The sequence below is a fragment of the Pseudophryne corroboree genome, chromosome 3 (genome assembly GCF_028390025.1).
Source record: "Pseudophryne corroboree isolate aPseCor3 chromosome 3, aPseCor3.hap2, whole genome shotgun sequence".
Taxonomy (NCBI): Eukaryota; Metazoa; Chordata; class Amphibia; order Anura; family Myobatrachidae; genus Pseudophryne; species Pseudophryne corroboree.
In genome coordinates this window covers 688,390,771-688,407,064 of record NC_086446.1, presented here as the reverse complement: position 1 = coordinate 688,407,064, position 16,294 = coordinate 688,390,771, and the positions used below count along the sequence as shown (strand labels likewise).

General features: G+C 47.9%; 1 protein-coding gene across 3 annotated transcripts in view; it reads left to right on the top strand.

Annotated features, from left to right (window-relative positions):
* CFAP46 (cilia and flagella associated protein 46) overlaps positions 1-16,294 on the top strand; it is a 798,890-nt gene that overhangs the window by 226,796 nt on the left and 555,800 nt on the right. For all 3 annotated transcript variants that reach the window (XM_063962013.1, XM_063962014.1, XM_063962012.1), the window contains exons 10-11: positions 7,491-7,590; positions 16,148-16,246. In XM_063962013.1, the coding sequence (XP_063818083.1) occupies positions 7,491-7,590; positions 16,148-16,246 (199 nt within the window). The remainder of the gene's footprint in view (positions 1-7,490; positions 7,591-16,147; positions 16,247-16,294) is intronic.

Here is a 16,294-nt window from a genome sequence, read left to right as displayed (position 1 = left end):
AAACTGCGCCGCCAGGTTCCCATGTTCGGATTTCAAATTCGGCCTTTTTCAAACCCTTGGGTGGACCTCACTGCCTGGGGATCATGCAGGTGGGAGCGAGACTAAAGAGATTCAATAACACATCTGGCCGATATCCTGCCTAGACCCCTAGAAACAGTTGGGTGGCCCAGGGGTGCAGACTAGAATTTTTTGTATTCCCACCTCACAGATTATTCAAATCAGGCTTACTAGCTTCTCAGACAGAAAGTGCACTACTGCTGGAAGCTATCATAACATTTGTCAAACTAATGTCATTATTCCAGTTCCACCTCATTTACGTAACAGCGGTTACTATTCAAACCTGGGGTCATTGATTCCCTACTGGTGGGTGTTCAATTCAGGATGGAGTCTGGGAGTGGTGATCTCTGCTCGAGAAATAGTGGAATTCCTGGTATCCCAGGATATCAGGGGTGCGTACTTCGCATTCCAATCTAGCCGCCTCTCTAGGCCTATCTAAGGTTGCACTACAACTATGTCACTTCCAGTTCCAAACACTGAACTTTGCTTCTAAGCAACACCGGGGGTGTTCATCAGGGCCATGGCAGCCTTTATACTCCCGCTCCACAAACCAGGAGTGGACATATTTCCATATCTGGGCGACCTGTTAACATCCTCCAGGGAGATGTTGTTACGGAGTGTTGCTCTCTCAAATCAACTGTCCTGGGATCTTGGGTGGATCCTGAAGCTTCCAATTTTGCATTTAAAGCCGATAAGGAGGCGTTCCTTCCTGGGGAAGATTCTCTACACAGTAGTGCATAGGGTGTTTCTACCGGTGAAGAAAGCGTTGGTGATCCAATCAATGGTTCGAGATGTCCTGATGCCAGCCGGGGTATCGGTTCATCAGTGCATTCGCCTTCTGGGGAAGATGGTTGCCTCTTAAGAGACTCGACAGTACGGAAGATTCCTTGCACGGTCTTTCCCACTGGATCTCCTGGTCTTATGGTCAGGATCTCATCTTCACATGCACCAGCGAATACGCCTGTTGCCGAAAGCTAAAATTTCACTCCTCTTGTGGCTGCAAACTTCTCACCTACTCGAGGGCCGCAGGTTCGGGATTCAGAATTGGATTCATCTAACCACGGATGCAAGTCTCCGGGGTTGGGAAGCAGTCACTCAGGGGGAAAACTTCCAAGCATTCTGGATCTGAAGGCCGTGTACAACAACCTTCTACAGGCGGCACATCTTCTGCGAGATCAAGCCGTTCAGGTTCAGTCGGACAATGTCACAGCGGTGTTCTACATAAACGGGGTGGAACGAAGAGCAGGGCTGTAATGTAAGAGGTGACAATAATCCTCCTCTGGGCAGAGAAGCATGCGCGGGCGCTGTCAGCAGTCTTCATTCCGGGAGTGGACAACTGGGAAGCAGACTTCCTCAGCAGACGCGATCTCCATCTAGGAGAATGGGGCCTCCACCCGGAGGTATTCGCAGAGGTAACAAGCCTATGGGGTGTACCTCAGAAAGACACAAGCAGTGGCGGTGGACACCATGGTAACTCCATAGGTGTTCCAGTCAGTGTATGTGTTCCCTCCACTTCCACTCATCCCATGGATTCTCAAGCTAATAAAAAGAACAAGAGTTCAGGTGATCATCATTGTTCCGGACTGGCCATGGAGTGCTTGGTACGCGGATCTTCTGAAGTTACTGCTGGAAGATCCGAGGCCTCTTCCTCTTTGCGAGGACCTTCTGCAACAGGGGCCGTTCGTTTATCAAGACTTACCACTGCTACGTTTGACAGCATGGAGGTTGAACGCCAGATCTTAGCTCGGAAGGGCATTCCGAACAAAGTCATTCTTACCCTGATACAAGCTAGGAAGGGGGTAACGTCTAAACATTACCATCGCATTTGGAAAAAGTACGTGTCTTGGTGTGAATCCAAGAAGTTTCCTACGGTGGAGTTTCAACTAGGACGGTTTCTCCTCTTTCTGAAAGCAGGTGTGGTTGTGGGCCTACGCTTGGGCTCCATAAAGGTCCAAATTTCGGCCTTGTCCATTTTCTTCCAGAAACTATTGGCTGCTCTCCCTGAGTTTCAGACTTTCCTGATAGGGTTTCTGCAACTCCAGCCACCCTTTGTGCCTCCTGCAGCACCTTGGGATCTTAATGTGGTGCTGCAGTTCCTGCAGTCGGATTGGTTCGAACCTTTACAGGAGGGGGACGTCAAGTTTCTAACTTGGAAGGTGGTCACACTGATGGCATTGGCATCTGCTCGACGGGTGTCGAAATTGGCATTGTCATGCAAGAGCCCCTACTTGTTTTTCCATGAAGATGGAGCTGAGCTTCATATCACCAACCTATTGTGGTGCCAGTGGCTACTGACTCCTCAATTACCTCACAGTCCTTGGATGTTGTGAGGGCTTTGAGAGTTTCTGTGAAGAGGACTTCTCGTCACAGGTAGTCGGACGCTCTGCTTGTCCTTTATGATCCCAACACGGTTGGGTGTCCCGCTTCTAAGCAGACATTTGCTCGCTGGATCGGGTTTACTATCCAGCATGTTTATTCTACGGCAGGCCTGCCGTGTCCAAGATCTGTTAAGGCCCACTCTACTCGTACAGTGGGTTGTTCCTGGGCAGCTGCCTGGGGTGTCTGGGCTTTACAGCTTTGCCGACCAGCTGCTTCTGAGGACCTAAAGTTTGGTCCCTCCGTTCTGCAGGATCCTCAGCACTCTCCCTCCCATTCTGGGAGCTTTGGTACATCCCCATGGTACTAAATGGAACCCCAGCATCCTCTAGAACGTAAGAGAAAATAGGATTTTAATTACCTACCGGTAAATCCTTTTCTCGTAGTCCGTAGAGGATGCTGGGCTCCTGCCCAGTGCTTCGTTTTCCTGTGTTGCTCCTTGGTTAAGTATTGGTTCAGCTGTTGCTGTTCCTTTATCATGCATGGTTAGCATGGTTTCTTCAGGTTACATGCTGATTGGCATAGTTGCTTCCTGTTTCATGCTAGTTAACATGTTTTCTTCGTGTTGCATGATGGTTCATGTTTCATCCTGGTTAGCATGGTTTCTTCATGTTACCTGCTGGTTGACATGGTTTCTTCGTGTTTCATGCGGCTTTACATAATTTCTTCATGGTGCATTCTGGTTAGCATGGTTTCTCCATGTTGCATGCTGGTCAGCATGGTTTTTTCGATTCGGTGTGAGCTGGTGTGCATTTCACCACTATCTGTATTTCCTTCTCTCGAAGTATGTCCGTCTCCTCGGGCACAGTTTCTAGACTGAGTCTGGTAGGAGGGGCATAGACAGAGGAGTCAGCCCACACTGTTAAACTATTAAAGTGCCAATGGCTCCTGGTGGACCCGTCTATACCCCATGGTCAGAGGCGGATTGACCATAGGGTTTCCAGGGAAGATCCCCGGTGGGCCGACGCACCTGCGGGGCCTGTTTTGTTTGAGGACATGTGGTGCTATTTATAGACATAATAAATAAGATGCAAAATAATTTGCATACAGTATATGAAAATTTCTTTGCCACTTAGCCTGTGATTGCAGATGATCTAGTGTATGCTCTGTCTGCCTGCTTGGCTGACATATAAGATTGAGTGAATAGTGATTGGGATACGCGGTTGGTGTAATAAGCAAGAAAATATATCTTGCTAAAGAATTATATAGTTTCCTAAATTCTAAAGGTGTATCATATAATGTGCTCATAATAAGTCTTAGGGGGAGGGTGCTGCTGCCATGGCCCATGGCTAGACCTTACACCTCTGGTGCTGCCCATGTGGGGCCACTAGTACAAATTTTTCCAGGGCCGCTTTTTGTTCCCAATCCGCCCCTGCTCATGGTACTAAATGGAACCCCAGCATCCTCTACGGACTACGAGAAAAGGATTTACCGGTAGGTAATTAAAATCCTATTTTCATGTTTTCCATGTGTTTTTACTTTAATACATGATCATTATGAACCCCTTAGAATAGTTTTTGCATAATTCAATATAGTGATAGTGACAGTATTGTGACTATAATTGTGGTATGTGTAGTACAACATGCTTTGTGTTATGTTTTACATGTTAATTGAACATACATGCAGTTTTAGAATTATCCAATGTTTTTTTTTCCTCTTACATATTCTTTACTGTTGTCATAAATCATATTATATTATATAGCAGTGTGTTTTGTTATTTTTAAGGTCATAATGTATTTGTAGAATACGTTGTGCAATAGTAATTGTTTCTCCTCCATCACATCCCTCCGCATCGAGTATGTGACGGTACAGCTGTTGTCTTGGGTTAGACAGCTTAAACTGCAAATGATATACTGTATATTTTTTTGTAACATGCCATGACACCTTTCCACTTTCCCTTGTTTATGAATCATGGATATATAATAATTATTCAGTCAATAGTTAATCAAACGAATCAATCAAATGGTTTCAATGGTTCCTGGTTCTCTTTATACAGATGCTTCCTGATACAGATGTATCCACACTGTGGGGGTAATTCAGAGTTGATCGCAGCAGCAAATTTGTTAGCAGTTGGGCAAAACCATGTGCACTGCAGGGGGAGGGGGCAGATATAACATGTGCAGAGAGAGTATATAATACCTATATCCCGGGATATTGCAGAGTCAAGCCAGCTCGACCCAGGTCGAGGTGCAGTCTAAAAGCACCACTTTTGAATATCCCGTGTCGAGTAACCCTGCATTTCGACCCGGAATAAAAGCAGTGTTATACCAGTGACATGCGGTGGGGTGAGGCAGGTGAGACAGAGATTGCATGTAAATCTGGCTCTGGTTCTAGCCAGTGCCTCCTGAGCTATTTAGCTCACCGCACGTCCCTGTGTCATACACGTGTTGGATCCGGGTCAATGTGCACTCTAAAGTGTCCAACCTGGGTTATTCAACCCTGCATTCATGTAAAAGTGCTGATTGGCTGTTCTTTGTGTGCCTTGATGATGTCAGCAGCCTGAGCCCTGCTACACAGGAGAGAACAGAGAGCATTAAGAATTAGAGCTATTAAGAATTAGGGGTGAGGCAGCGATTGCTAAACAGCTTACTGTAAACCCCCCAACTTATTAAAAGTACAAAGAGGGACCTAGGCACGTGCTAAACGCGCGTGTGCCCGGAAAGGGGGCATGGCCTATATGAAAGGGGGCAGAACTGCGCTCACGAGTCACATCCCCTCGTTCCATCACTGAGCGAGCATGTCCAACACTCTCTGAGCTGCTGGCATGTCACCTGTGAATAGACGCTGTGCGCATGCGCACAGTGCCTATTCACCACTGCTCTGCTAAGCAGTGACAGTGCTCTGCTCTGCTAAGCAGTGACAGGAGCCTCACAGCTGCCCCCCCACCGTGGGACACTGCGGCCTGTGGGTGGGACAGCAGGGCAGGCACGAAAAAACAGGACTGTCCCACAAAAATCGGGACAGTTGGGAGGTATGTTACTGGAACAGTTAACCCCTTCGGTGGTATACCCGGAAATCTTCCGGGGTAGCCAGCACTGACAGTGCTGGCAACCCTGGAAGATTTCCGTGCATACTACCTGCTGATTCCCTGGTGACATCAGTGCAGCATGCACGGCGCCCGGGAATCTGCATACTCCATTATGGAGTTAAGCCCGCAATCCGGGCTCCTATTGGCCGGGGGGTGGGCTTAGCTGTATAATAGCTTATGCTGATTCCCGGGAGCCACAAGGTGGCTGCAAATCAGTGCTGGGGCTGGCGAGCCCCACGGGTAGGGTGTGTTTTTAAATTGAGAGCTCGCCACTGACGGGGTTAAAGTTGCACTTGTGTATAAAAACATAGCTCTGTCAGCCATGATTCCTGCAATGCGGTGAGTTGTCCCCACCCTCTCCTATTGTCCCCTTCTGACACCTCATCTTTCTGAGCCAAAAAAGTCCATTTAAAATGACATCCATGGTGTTTTAATTGCTGACCCGGGTTGAGTTAAAAGGAGCCAACCCTGCAATAACCCGGGTTGAAAGTGTAGTGTGAAAGGGTCTGACCCGCGTTCAACCCGGGTCAGACCCAGGTTCAAAATACCGGGTCGGACCCGGGTTTGGGGTGTAAAAGGGGTATTAGATTTGGTGGGGTGTGTTCAAACTGAAATCTAAATTGCAGTGTACAAATAAAGCAGCCAGTATTTACCCTGCACAGAAACAAAATAACCCACCCAAATCTGACACTCTCTGCACATGTTATATCTGCCACACCTGCAGTACACATGGTTTTGCCCAACTGCTAAAAAATTGGCTGCTGCGATCAACTCTGAATTACCCCCTATTTGCGGTAAACCAGTCGCAGTTGCTGCAAATAGCTTTCAAATAGCTTTTAAGGACTCATCTGTACATCCAGCCTCAGTACGCCATGCAGTGTGAGATGCCTGGCGTGTGTGAGCCGCCAGGTCCTGTGCAACTATGCTAAGGTTGGATGTCTTTTTTTTGTGTGCTGAAAATATAACTTATTCGCAATGCTATGCGGCTAGGACACATGAGCAGACTGCTGATTAATTTGATGCACTGTAGTACACTTGTATACTGTGTGTGGCTGAGTCTGTATACGGAGCAGAACAGAACTTGTATTGGAAAAAAGCTGCTGCTGCTACATTGTAGCACGTCGTGTGCAGATTCAGGGACTCGCACATACATTAATCTGCACAGTCTTATTGTGCACCCTAGTTGCATCATGTTGCGACTAAGACTACTAATATTTGGCAAAAAAATTAAACAGAAAATATGCTTGATGCTAGAAGATTCTCACTTGACCTGGCATACCAAGAGAAAATTTATTAGCTAATGGGCAAAACCATGAGGGTCATTCCGAGTTGATCGCACGTAGCAACTTTTTGCTGCCCGTGCGATCAACTAGACGCTGCTTATGGGGGAGTGTATTTTTGCATAGCAGGGCTGCGAACGCTTGTGCAGCCCCGCTATGCAAAAAAAGTTTCCTGTAAAGGAAGGCCAGGGTAAGAGTTACTTACCCTGTACACATTAACAAAATAACCCACCCAAATCTAACACTCTCTGCACGTTATATCTGCCCCACCTGCAATGCACATGGTTTTGCCCATTAGCCAACAAATTTATTGTTGCGATCAGATATGAATTAGGCCCAAAATGCGCTAAGCCCCTTTAGCTGTGCTCTGCTAAAACTGCCTGGCCGCTGACTTGCTGCTACAGCGTGAATATATGCCGCTTGCATGCACACGGAATTTATTCACATTAAAGGGAGATCCACGTTCTCATCAAGGACGCTGACAGCTGAGGCACGCCCCTTTAGTGACCTCGAGGTGGCCGACCTGCCCAAATAATGATCCCTGACCAGCTCTTTGTGCGCGTTCACACCTTCGACATCTGCAAACAAAGTGCCCCTTTACCTTGCCCACATCGAATCCTGACGAGAACACTAATTTTATATGTTTGTCTCTAATGTACAGTTTTCCTTTTTGAATGTATATGCTGCAGTGTTTTTTCATGTAGTGTCAACCGGAACCCTTTATGTCCAATTTCTTTGTTTATCTACAGAATTTCCCTGCTGATTGAACTTGCACATCTCTCAATTGAATTAAAGTGCACCCCACTAGCTGCGGCTTGTATCACTGATTTGAAGATTGCAGATATCAATGTATGTTTCCAAGCTTTGTGTTTATTACATGCTGTGAACCTCTTTATATTATGTGATTTTTAGTTGTTTTGTTTCTTTTGTAAGAATATTTGTTTTCATGCTATATTAGAGGATGTTGCTGGCTGCACGTGTTAGGGTTAGAGAGAGTATATTTATACAGGGAAGTATTTTTTTGCATTACAGAGTTCTTTATCCTTTATTACAATGCAGATTCTCTTATTTTCCTATTGATTTATTTGATTAAATTGAATCGTCCTTATACCTTTTACTAACAGATTAAATCAGACCAGGTTATTATCTTTCATACTAAGCAATGTGCTCTCTGGTGCTGCCAAACGGTTTTGGATACGGTATCCCGGCTGACGGGATGCTGGCTGTAAGGATCCTGACAGCGGCATCCCACCAGCCATAATACCATCAGCGAGCGGAGCGAGTCCTCTCTCAGGCTAGCTTGCTTCGGGCCAATGTGGCGAGCTTTGCTCGCTGTGGGTTCTATTCTCCCTCGGGTGGTGGCGTGGACACACCACCCACGGGAATACCAGGGCGCGGTCGGTAGTCCGTCCGCCGGGATCCTGACAGCCGGTATATTAACTACATCCCCTGCCAAATATAGCATGAAGTTAATGAGGACGTTTCATTATATTCAGCTCCAATACTGAAAATAATGCAAGCAGGGCCAGCACCAGGTCTACCTTCACCCTGTGCGGGAATGTTTGATGCCCCCTTCCCCCAACAGTAACAAAAACCACACATTTCCTCACAGGATAAAACCCCACCCTTAATCACTCCATATTCTGCAGTAGACCTCTGTCCTCTCTATACACTGCACTACATCCCTGAACCCTTCATACTGTGCACTACATCCTCCCACACTACCACACTGACTCCTCTATACCCTACACTACACAACTGATGCTTCTACACCAAGAAAAGCAAGGTGTAAGTAGGGCCGTAACTAGGTGTGTGCTAGTGCATCTGCACTGAGGGCACATCCGCTAGTACACACACAAGACGGGCAAGCAGGGTAATAACATTTACCCTGTAGGCACCGTCAACCCCCCCTTCCCCAGCGTTTCAAGCCGGAATGCGCAGGGCATTCCGGGACCGGCAGCCGGAGAACGGAGAAGAGGAGCAGCCAGCAGAACACCGCAGCAGTGCATCTCGGCGTTGGGAGTGGCCACAAACGCCGGTGCACTGCATCCCGCCTTCCTGGCTGAGCCCCTTAGAGAACTGCTGTGCGACGGATGGTCCCAGAGCTGGCTGCACAGTGAGACTCCGGAGCTCTGCCTTGCACTCAGCAGTGGCGCACACATGACTAGGAGCCTGCCAGTCCAGCTCAGGAGCGGAAAGCAGCGTGGGGTGTGTCACAGAGCGGGGGAGGTTACAACTGGCAGTGGGAAGCTGGGAACACATACTTTGCTCAGCGCCTCCACAGTCCACACTGATGTCCCTCACTGCTCCCTACACCCACTCTCTCTGCTCCCTTTACCCACCCTCACTGCTCCCTACTCTCTCCCTCACTGATCCCTACACCCAGTCTCGCTGTTACACTCACCCACCCTCACTGATCCCTACACCCACTCTCTCTTCTTCCCTCACTCACCTACCTTCTCTGCTCCCTACTCTTACCCTCACTGATCCCTACGCCCAGGGCCGGATCAAGGCTTGTGGGGGACCAGGGGCAACTAAATCGTGGGGGCCCCCACTAATTAAATTACTGCCCCCCCTCCCGTGTATGTGTTAAGACCCTCCCCCCCCCCTTCCCCACTGTAGTGTTACCTGAGAGAGCAGGGAGCCTATATAGCACACACACACACACACACACACACACACACACACACACACACACACACACACACACACACAGATAACCCCCTCGCCCCCCCCCCCCCACACACACACACAGATAACCCCCTCGCACCCCCCCCACACACACACACACACACACACACACACACTGGAATGTTACCGCACCCACGAAGCTGGAAGTGCCTTGGAACCGGTAGAGCATGCACTTCTTCACTGAAGCGTTACTTAGAAGAGCGTGGAACCGGTGGAGAACTCTGACACAGTGCATGCTTAGCCCCTTCAGCACTGCAGCAGCAGACTCTAGTACAGTGTCTCACGTGATTTGCTGTCAGTATCCAGGGAGACACTCTACCAGAGCCGGCTGCTGCAACGCTGAAGGAGCTGAGCCGTCACTGTGCTCCACTGGCTCCTGTCTGTAGTAAGTAACTCCTCGGCCACTGCTGTTAAGGATCAACTGAGCCATTGAGGAGGAAATAGTGGCAAAAGACTGTGCATGGGGGCCCATAATGTGTGGGGTCCCCAGGACGACCACCCCTGTCACCCCTCCTGTAATCTGGCTCTGCCTACACCAACTCTCTCTGCTCCCCTCACTCACCCTTACTGCTCCCTTCACCCAATCTCTCTGCTCCCCTCACTCACCCTCACTGCTCCCTACACTCACCCTCACTGCTCCCTACACCCACTCTCTCAGCTCCCCTCACTCACCCACCCTTACTGACCCCTACACTCACTCTCTCTGCTTCCCTCACTCACTCACCCTCACTGCTCCCTACACACAACCTCACTGTTCCCTACACCCACCCTCACTGCGTCCCTCACTCTCCCACTCTCTTTGCTCCCTACACCCACTGTCTCTGCTTCCCTCACCCACTGCTCCCTACACCCTTCCTCACTGTTCCCTACGCTCAACCTTACTCACTGCTCTCTACAACGACCAGGACCATAACTAAGTGTGTGCATTTGCCCTGTGTGCGCACAATCTGCAGACACCCTGACTGGCCGCTTATTCCCTCATGTGGTCCGCTTACGGCCGCTCCTCCCACTTCCACTCCCCTGTGCACTGTGTCTGCTGCAGGGCATCTGCCCTCTTGCGCCCTCAGCCCCAAACTCTCACTCTCAGGGACGGGAGCAGCAGCAGCCTCTGCCCAATCAGATTGTAGCATAAAGTGAGAGTGACGGGCATCTGCAGCAATCCCACGCTTTCCCTTTACATGACGGACGTCAGGGAGGGGGACAGCTGCTACTGACGCCGGCCGCGATACCTCAGGATTCCTCTCCCCAGTATACTCCACCCTCTCCGTCTCCTTCAGTTTCCGAGGAGGGACTGGAGTACAGGAGCTGTTCCTCGGCAGAAAAAATGTAAGTAGCAGTTTAGCCACATTATACAGCATGACCAAATGCCCACTGTACAGCTGCAGATAGCAGTCATTAATTTATTTTGAGCATTTGTTGAACATCAAACTTAGTGTGAGACCGTGCATCTGACTGTTCTCTACTGTGGTATAAAATGTATAAAGTGTACTTCTGTGTGGTGTGGGCTTTACCTGGCGTAATGTGTAAAATGGGCTCTACCTGGTGTAATGTGTGTAAGTGGTGCTACTGTGCCTCGTAATTTGAATAATGGAGACTACTGTGCAGCGTAATATGAATTAGTATTATTTTGTGGCCACTTATTTTGGGTTGTGGGAGGAAACCGGAGTGCCCGGAGGAAACCCACGCAAGCATATACAAACTCCACACAGTTAACGCCATGGTGGTAAATTGAACCCATGATCTGTACTGCCCTAGGAAAGTGTAAACACTCAAGAAACATTCACAGTGGTTAATATTTAGGGGCCTATTCATCATTGGGCCGGTTGCTACAATGAATAGTTAACTAGGTGAGCAATTCAGTATTGTGTGGGAGCAGCAGCTTGCCCCTGCAATCAGTAACACTGCTACAGAAGTAGCATTGATACTTACAGGTGCCCGCCCAGTTTTGAGCGCATGCATGACCTGAGTTCACACTAGACCTCCTTCCCATAAGAATGAGCAAGGTGCCAGGATTCAGCGCCATTTAAAGATGGCATTTGTTCCCGCAGCAAACAGTTTTTGGAGTTATCCTAATACTAGGCAGCCATATCGGGCTTCTAATAATAAATGGACCCATTACTTTAAAAATGCAGAAATTAGCATTTTTTGCATGTGTAACGGGCGCATTGGTGATAATGAATAGTTCCCTTAACCACTTACCTGCCACTAACACATGGGATCCGTGCTGTCCAGCTGCATCCACTGACTGTTATGTAGGAAATCCATTTGGCACATGTGCAGAACGAATTTCCTCCTCCTGCTCCCGCCCCCTGGGGTTAATGTCTCACTCCTGAAATTGCTCCCCAGAATACTGTGTGATTGGTACTCTGGAGTACATGCACTGTAACTAGGGGGCGAAACGGGGGACCACACAATATGCTGACCACTGCGTGTGCCAGGGACGTCACTGGCGTGTGGCACATGCTCCGCTCTGCAATAAGGTGAGGGGGCTGGGCTGTGACACAGCGGAGGGGTATCTTTTGCCACTGCAGGGGTAGGGGGATGGGTTATTCCCCTCTTATTGCATGGAACTTTTAGTCAAAATTAATTAAGTAGTTTCCTTAATTGCAGGATAGTACAGCTGGAGTCCTGCTTACTTCCATCTCCAGAGGAGACAGGACAGAGGACAGAGGGGAGGTGGGCAGCAGATGGTTACAGCAGGGACTGGCATAAATATAATTACCACTATTGTTGTTGACCCCTGAAGGTATTACGGACAGCCTGGCCAGCATACATACACAGGGAGGGGGGTCTTGACTGCACGCCCTAATCTTAAACATTAAGAGATGCTACCTTCCTGAGTTTTTTAGTGCCACACAGAAAAAAAGGCTAATGCAGGTGCATACTCTGAACATTAAGAAAACTGGTAATCAGAACATTTGTTTGTTGTGCTCGCTCCCCCTTCCCGCTGTTTCGGCTGCCGGGATGACATCTACCCTGCCGGGATCCCAGGGGGCCGGTATGAGACATGCTTATGAGGAGGGCCACTGCATACAGAGCACAGACTATAGCCCAGACACAATGGTTGTCGTGGAAATTACAGAGGAGAAGTGAATATGTCTGCAGGGTACTGCTTACTCCCTGTGTGTCTGGCTACTGGCTCGCATATAAAAGAATTCGATGGCCAAATAGGACTGAGAATAAATAAGCGTCCTGGTTTTTTAAAAGAAGGAAGCCTGGGGCAGGGATTAGGAGAAAGGGGGAGGGGAGGGGGAAGGGGAGGATAGAGCAGGTAGCATAGGAGCAGCCTGTAGAAAAAAGGGGAGAAGAGTTACCTGGGAGGTACAAAAGACCAGGAATGCCAGGCAGGCTCCCTCTTGCATGCTGAACAAGGATCCAAGAAGGCACCCACCCTCCCGCCCATGTGGTAGGGCAATTGGCCCTAGTAGTTAGGAATTCAATTGTTTTTTATTTTCGGTGGTGGCACCGGTAGGCCAGTCCAGAATTTTAATTATCACCAGGGCAGAGGTGAGGTAACTGGAATTTTGAAATTAAGTTTTACGTCCGGTGGAGGCACCGTCAGGCCATTTCGGGCTTTAATTATGGTCTGGCAAAAGAGGTCCAGCAGGCGCGGCAAGCAGTGCTCCTCGGCAGTCTGTAGTAGCGCAACGTCGGTTGGCCGGCACTTCCCCCAGATACTCGGCGAGTTTGTCGTGGCCTCAAGGGCCGACACGGTCGTCATCTTAAGGGTGGACCGGTGCTATGCCAATGGTGGGAAGTGGTACCGCTCAGCTAACTTGCGCAAGGGCGGGACTTAGGTTCCGCCCCGTTGTTTAATTTAGGAGAAATTTAACATGTAGGCTGTAGCCGGGGGTACGCACTGCTTTCTCGCCACCCACTTATAGAGTACCAATTCTAATTCGATCAATAAATTTGGCTGTGACCTTTTAAATCGCAATTCAGTTGTCCGAGTGATTATTGGGGTGAAAAAGGTGGTAGGGGGTGAGGGGCGAGAGCATTAATAAAATCAATGGACGGCTTACTGAACCATGCAACATTCTCTTGTGCATGTCAGCTGTAAGCTACCGCCTGTGGAAGCACCTTCACTCCTATCCCACTCTACAAGCTGAGCAGTCATCTTATTAGGAATATAAACCACATAATACATGTACAAAATGGACATCTCTATATAGCAGATACATTGCTGTAATAGTATGTGTATTAATATGTGCAGTATTAACATGTACAAATATTACTGTAAAGGGCCCTACACATTTAGCGATCCGCCGCCGAGCTGCCCGACGGCGGATACGGCCGACCCGGCAGCGGGGGGGCAGTGACGGGGGGAGTGAAGTTTCTTCACTCCCCCCGTCACCCAGCTCCATAGAAGTGCAGGCAAATATGGACGAGATTGTCCATATTGGCCTGCATGCACAGGCGACGGGGCACCAGCGATGAACGAGCGTGGGGCCGCGCATCGTTCATCGCTTGTGCCTCCACACTGAAAGATATGAACGGTATCTCGTTCATTAATGAATGAGATCGTTCATATCTTTCAGTCAGATCGCCCAGTGTGTAGGGCCTATAAGTCCAGCATGGCCTGCCAGCCTCTAGCAGCACAAATTGCTGGGACTTATGGTATAAGGGCGTTATTCAGGTTGCATCGCTAAGCTATGCGACCGCAATAACCCCAGTGTCGGTAGTGTGCATGTGCAGGTAACGCCTGGTGTGTGCACGGCCGCTGAATTCAATCTGATCTAGCTGCGAATGCCTCTGCCTGATTGACAGGCAAAGATGTTCACGGGGCGGCAGTGGAGCGTTGCGAGGGTGGCACAGGGAAAATGGGTGCGGGTCAATGGCGTTTTCAGGGCGGCTGCGTGATGTCACATGCAGCCGCTCCAATCTGAAAAGATGGCCGTGGACTTCATGCATACACAGCCTATCTACGATTGCAGCGGCCGCTGGGCAGGCCATTCTGCTTGCTGGGCGGCTTTGCCCTGCGATGGGTGGGGGGAGCTATACTAAACCGTGGAGGGTGATAAAGTGGAGAGAGATGAAGTGCCGGCCAATCAGCTCCTAACTGTCATGTTACAGGCTGTGTTTGAAAAATGACATTTAGGACTGATTGGTTGGTAGTTTTTCTCACTCTCCAAGGCTTAGTACATCTGCTCTTGTGTGTTGTCAGCAAGAGCGGTTGGGATGAATAAGTTATCTGTGACACAGGATTGAAAATATTAATAATAATACAAATAATTTATTTTACTCTAGTATGATGACTAGTAGCGAGGAAATTCTCTATGAACGTCTAATAAAATGAAATGTATTCTGTAAAGAAAACAATATTTCCATGCATAATAGGATTAGCGTCATATTTCTTGGTTTGGGAATATGAAATGTTGTTGAGAGAGACAAGTAGGACAATGACACACAGTAGCCAATATATCCTGAGGCATGATGGCAGGCACAGCTTGCTGTTAGTAAATAATAAGCCCAATATAAAAAAGGATTTTGTTTTTGTATAGAAGACATTCTAGACCTTTGCAGTCCTGGAGGAATAATAAAAGGGATCATGTAACAAATTTATTAGTAGATTTTATGCTGTAATGAGGGTATTTGCAGCTTGTAATCTTTTATTGTGTGAAGTTGAGATGTAGCGGACAGTCTGTAGGCTTCCCCTGGGCTACACAATAGCAGAACTCGTGCTTCCGCCCATTGCTGCAGAAACTCCCTCTCTTCTGAGGGAAGCTGCACTAGGCTGTCAGCTCTTATTGTATTCATTTTCAGGTGAGCGATGTCCGTGTCAGTGTAATTAGTGCAGCACTGGTCAGCTGATGCAGAGAGCGTCACAATGGCACATGTGTGCTTGTCAGGGGATTTTGCAGGACTACATACAACTGAACAGAGTCAGGCTATTGCGTTAAAATAATTGTGTGTATTTTGTATGCCATTCCAATGCACTGAGCAGAAATGCATTCATTTAACTAAATATATAGGACTATACTTCTGTGTGTGGCATGAATGTGAATAAACTGAAATTCGTACATCCAGCTTAATTACTGTAGTTGCTGTAGCATGTTAATAATTCAGATGGAATGGAGGAACAAAGAATAACAGTTTGTACGTTAAGTTTTCACAGGTGTGTTCCCTATTTAAATGGAAGATACCGTTAGCAATGCTAAACTGATATACCTGTTACAGTAACAGGCCTGTTACAGTGCTGGTGTTCTACTCTCTTCATCACCAGATTGTAATCACAGCTGTATTGGTTCTCCATGTTTTTTTTTATTCTATCTATATATTAATAACAGATAGATGACTTTTATGAGTGACATATTTCTTTGATGGCATTGTATGAGCAGGGCTCATATACCAAATTAAAGGTCTTGGTCCATAGTTATGCTTTGTTTTGGAGTTGTATGGCAAACCGTCAACCTGCTATTTACAATGCATCACCATCTTGCTTTGGAAAATGTGACAGTAGGTGAGTTCTCCATATGCACCTTCTAAGGGGACCTGGAACTTGTGACCTGCTGGGTGGTCTGGAAACTATGACAGTTATTTGCAGCCACCCACTAAGCAGGGATTTTTCAAAATGTGACTCCTAAGAGGGTAAAAAGGGTAAAATGTTCAGCCCACCAAACCTTTGCCACCGGGCACATCAGTTAGTATAAATAATTATTTTTCCTCCCGTATGAAGGATTTTCACAGTTTACACTCATATTTTACTATGTTACAGGATCCAAGGACTCTCATAGCCTTACAATGTCTCCAGAGTCAGCTTGAGGTTCTGAAGCTTGGACCTCGGATTGACATGTACACCAAAAGTGTTGTTGAGGTATTTACATTTTGTTTTTTGATCTTATTTGTCTTTTTGGAATGCAAT